The sequence below is a fragment of the Palaemon carinicauda genome, chromosome 37 (genome assembly GCF_036898095.1).
Source record: "Palaemon carinicauda isolate YSFRI2023 chromosome 37, ASM3689809v2, whole genome shotgun sequence".
NCBI lineage: Eukaryota > Metazoa > Arthropoda > Malacostraca > Decapoda > Palaemonidae > Palaemon > Palaemon carinicauda.
The window spans coordinates 36,497,204-36,502,203 of record NC_090761.1 but is presented as its reverse complement, the minus strand read 5'-3'; the positions used below and the strand labels follow the sequence as shown (position 1 = coordinate 36,502,203).

At 29.6% G+C, this 5,000-nt stretch overlaps 1 protein-coding gene across 1 annotated transcript in view; it reads right to left on the bottom strand.

Annotated features, from left to right (window-relative positions):
- The window catches only part of LOC137629570 (hemolymph clottable protein-like), a 37,046-nt gene that overhangs the window by 17,369 nt on the left and 14,677 nt on the right, over window positions 1-5,000 (bottom strand). The window contains exons 17-21 of the mRNA XM_068361007.1: window positions 3,493-3,606; window positions 3,104-3,229; window positions 2,377-2,467; window positions 1,527-1,642; window positions 638-723 (exon numbers count right to left, since the gene is read on the bottom strand). Coding sequence (XP_068217108.1) covers window positions 638-723; window positions 1,527-1,642; window positions 2,377-2,467; window positions 3,104-3,229; window positions 3,493-3,606 — 533 coding nt within the window. The remainder of the gene's footprint in view (window positions 1-637; window positions 724-1,526; window positions 1,643-2,376; window positions 2,468-3,103; window positions 3,230-3,492; window positions 3,607-5,000) is intronic.

Here is a 5,000-nt window from a genome sequence, read left to right as displayed (position 1 = left end):
ATATTTTATCTAGGTCATTCTATTGTATCTGAAAAGTTGTTGAACCTTTCAGGCGATGCAATAGGTACAGTCAGCGGTAAAAGAAACAAGATTGTGTTAGTAAATGCTATGGATCTTTTAGGCGATCATATGAGACTATGCAATACAAATGAGCCGTAATATGATATTGTGAAAGAATAATGAAGATTTGGGGGGATAGGAGGGGACTGATAATACCGAAAATCAGCAAGATTATGCTGAAAATTAATACAAATACAGTGGTGGAGGATTAGGGGATAATATTCATGACCTTTGAGTTATATAAAGATTGGTTTGTTAAGGATGATACTAAAGTAAAATAAAAATCCAAACAGTATAACCTTTCCTCATATCTCTCAGACTCAATTATTCGGCTTTTAGATTCATGAAAAACTGCGTCCTTTGTTTAGATTTTTGACCGAAGTTATTATGTTCATGAAAAAAAGCATAAAACTTCTAATGTAAGGAAGTGGTCACCCAAAAGAGAGTTTGGGTTAATCCAATCCTTTTATTCTGGTAAATGTTTTATCTTTTTCATATTCTTCTACACTTGTTAATTAGAGCCAAACTAAAATGAAAATCATAATAAGATACAATGAAAATCATCTTCTTGACTTACTCGACAGTAACTTTCATGCTGCGTTTACCAAAGCTTCCTCCTGGAAGGTTATTAACTTCAACCCACCAGCCAGATTCAATGGTGTGCTGTTAAGGATCAGAAAGACAATTCAGAGTTAATGATAATACTGGCATACATTTCGAGATATGATACACAGAAGATAAGACATTACGAAGTTGGGTCATTATCATCACTAGCAATACTAACTCATGTTAACTTCTTTGCATAATAGTCTGTTTTATCACATAAACTTCGAGTTGATTTATTTGCTTGTTTTATTTACTTAATAACATTGCGTTGTTAAGTTACCGTATTTGCTTGATATTGTTACAATTTTATTAAAGAGAAAAGTCAATAAATTTGAGGTTTCTTACTGTCTCCTAATAAGATGAAATGTAATTTGTTGACAATTTTGTAAACCTTATAGTAAGAAGTAGGTCACGCGTACTTTGTTTAAGTAAACTTAAGTTATGTACCTGCCTCATATAAAATAACATCAAATACCAACTATTCCTAAACAATCATTAGATGCGGTTAATTAAAAAAAGAAGCTTAAAAAAAGAAATTTATAAGGAATAATGTCAAGTACTGCAATATCAACACGAAAATTTTTATTAAGGATCATCATTATTCAACACATCAGTACCCTATATATATATATATATATATATATATATATATATATATATATATATATATATATATATGTATATATAGTGTGTGTGTGTGTGTATGTAAAATACGGTCAAATACTAACAGCTGTAATTAAACGTTATAATCTTATAAAGTAACTGCTTTAATTTCACGTTCTGATCTTATAAGGTAACTGTAATTAACAACTATGTGTTATCCAAATTAACAGTAATACATAAAGAAGTCAAAGACTAACCTTTATGACGAAGGGTAAGCCAACGTCCGTAGGAATAGCAATGAACGCCTTGCGGTTTCTGGTATAATGTGGAGTATTCAAGGAGTGTTCCGGGAAAGGTTGCATCCTTGAACGCTCTGCGGAACAGTTATAAAGTCATTGTTTATAATTGCAACATTCGTGAATTTAGGATATAGCAATATATCAATGAATTAATTCTTAGATAAGACTTAAGTAAGACTAAAATGACTGGAATTGTATATATATAATGGGGATTGAAAAGTTGAGAAGCTTACGGGATTCTCAGTATAATTATTTAATCAGAAATATTGGATGACATTTTAAAATAGATTTTTAACTACATGCGCAGTGGAATATAAAAGACCACAGAACAATATCAGTATCTTAATTTCTGGTTTTATCACAAAGCACTGATGACAGATATGTTTAAACCAAATTATTTTAATCAAAGGGAAGAACAAAATGTTAATCAGATTCATAACGTAGAGTACAAAAAACTATAGAATATGAACTGAATACTGAAGTAAATAGCCAATGAGAAGAATTCCTTTGAATTTGGCATTAAACTATGATAAAGAGAAAAATAGTATATTATCTTGAAAGCTAATGAAATTGTGTCTTTCATAATGCCAATGCTGATCATGAATAATTAATCTCGGCTCTAGATCATTCATTCGTGATGATAGCACTTACTCTAGATTCTCAGGTGAGGGGTATTGCTAATGGTAATAGAATAAAAGAGAACTGTTTAAAGAATATCAAATCATTAAGAATATGAAAACAAAAACTGTTTTCGATGCAAGATTCAAACTTCCAATTATTTGTTAAAACTTCCCATCTCTATCCTTACCACTAGCTCCCAACATGAATAGGATATCTTTCTGGAAACTCAACATGAACTGGCCTTCTTTTATTGGTATAGCCGTGAATCCAAGCTTCTCCTGCGAAAAGAAATATTTTGGTGTGTGGTAAATACTAATATTGAATTTCCCTATTAAAATATGAAGGATTTAAGAATCTAATGCTAACCTTGTTAAATTCACACATTAATAGCCAAGTAGAAATCAGCCAGTTAAAAAATTAGGTAAAACTAATGTTTTCTAAAAGCAGGCATATGCCATGTACAGCTAGAACTTAACAATAGGCTTATTTTGGATTAACTGACAAAAATAACGTACATTTCGAGTATATGATTAAATGCCATTTAGAAACTTTCATTGAGTCTGTCTAATCATAATTAGATTAATATCAAACATCAACGTACAAATTAATAGAACAGAACATTTTCAAATCACAGAAAAAGATCCCTAAAGAATCAATACAGATGATGATGATAGAGAATTTCATCGTATTCCTACACAATATGCTTCGTAAGCAGATTTATCTGAAGAAATATTCCACGTTGCATATATTAGAAAATGAAATAAATTGATAGCAATTTCTAGTTACATAAATTTCCGGAAATAATTTGCTTTTAGTAAGAAGGTCATATTTCTACCAAAGCAACAGAGTACATTTATGAGAGTACAAAGTTCCACATAGGATATATAAACATTGCATATGAAGATGGTACTTACCTTCAATTCATCATACATTCCTTGAACGATATCAATAGCATCTTGGCTCACTTTAGAAGTGTCTGGACGATACATCTTGGCGAGGTTACGGAAGATGTTCTGGCCTAGGATGAACTGAGCTTCCATCTGAGATTAGTTCAGACACCAATTAATGGAAGTGAACAAGTTGGCGAATGTTCTGATATGCATGGGTAGGTCGCACATGTTCATAAATAGTCACATATCTATATAAAATGATGAATTTATCCACAAGTCCACATTTTCATACAATATCGAGTTAGCATCTAAATCCATACATGAAGATAAGGTCTATTAAACATTTTTCAATGACAATAAAATGAACTAGTAATATAGGAAACAGAATATTTAGATAAAAAATATATACGAACCAGGAACTCATTTGGGAATCCGAAAAGCACTGTGCCACTGAGCTTGAGCGAGATTTTTTCGGGCATGAAGGAATACGAGTTAGTCAACCAGGCGAACGACAGAGGCTTGTTAAGCTGTTGAAAAGAGGAAATTAATATAAACAAGTGTATCAAAACAATGTGAGGATATCAGGATATAACCACTTGATATATATATATATATATATATATATATATATATATACATATTTATTTATATATATGTGTATATATATTATATATACATATAAATATATATATATATATATATATATATATATATATATATATATATATATACACAGTACATATACAGTATATATATAATATATATATATAATATATATATGATATATATATAATATATATATATGTATATATATATGTATGTATGTATGTATGTATGTATGTATGTATATATATATAATTTATATACATGTATATGTACCTGAACTTTATTTGATGAATGAATGAACTGCAATTGTTTAGTAAATACTTTTCATAACTTATTTTTTTTCACCGAAATGAAAGAAAATATATGCTTGTTTTGATATGCGTAGTAGCATTGTGTGTACGTACATACAATACAGTATAGTACTGTTCATTGTGTTTTTTTTATTTAAGAATGTAATTATTGATATAAAATTGGTTGTAAATAAATAATCTTGGTATTGAAAGAAAACAGTATGTTACGATCTGTTATTTATATACAGAAATAAAAGAAAAATATATTGCTAATGTGTTTGATATGCGTAGTAGCATTGAGCATTAGTACATACAAAACAGTTCTGTTCACTGTATTTTTTAATTTGAAATGTACTTATTGATATGAAATTTTGGTATTAAAAGGAATAATATGCTACAATCTGTTATTTATTTACAGAAATGAAAGAAATGTATCGCTAATGTTTTGATATGCGTACGCACATACTTATATACTTATATGATATAAAATCGCAGAGCATGATCTTACGGCGGTAACAGACACCAAGGTAGGGAGATAACCAATGGGAGAGCAGGACGATGGTGGAGAGTTTACACTTTGGCGGCTCATGAACTTTAAAATTATTCTAGGCGGCCTGGCAAATCTCGATTCGTATCATGAAAATGTTTTCATAATATGAGGTGAAAAAAAATCTTCGCATCTCGTTTCGTATCATGAATCTTTCGTATATAGAAGTTTTTTTTATCGAGAGGTATCACTATTTACAGTATATAATGCATATATATATATATATATATATATATATATAAATATATATACTGTGTATATATATATATATATATATATATATATATATATATATATATATATACATATAGTGATAAAAAATATTATTAGTGTAGCAGTGTCCGAACATCATCAGGCCCACATACATGTAGTTCCGGAAGAGGTAGTTTTCAAAAGTGTAAATCAAAGTGTACCCCCTTACCCCTGCATACTCGACATTCCCCGATTTGATGAGAAGGAGGTTTTTTGTTGTTATTGT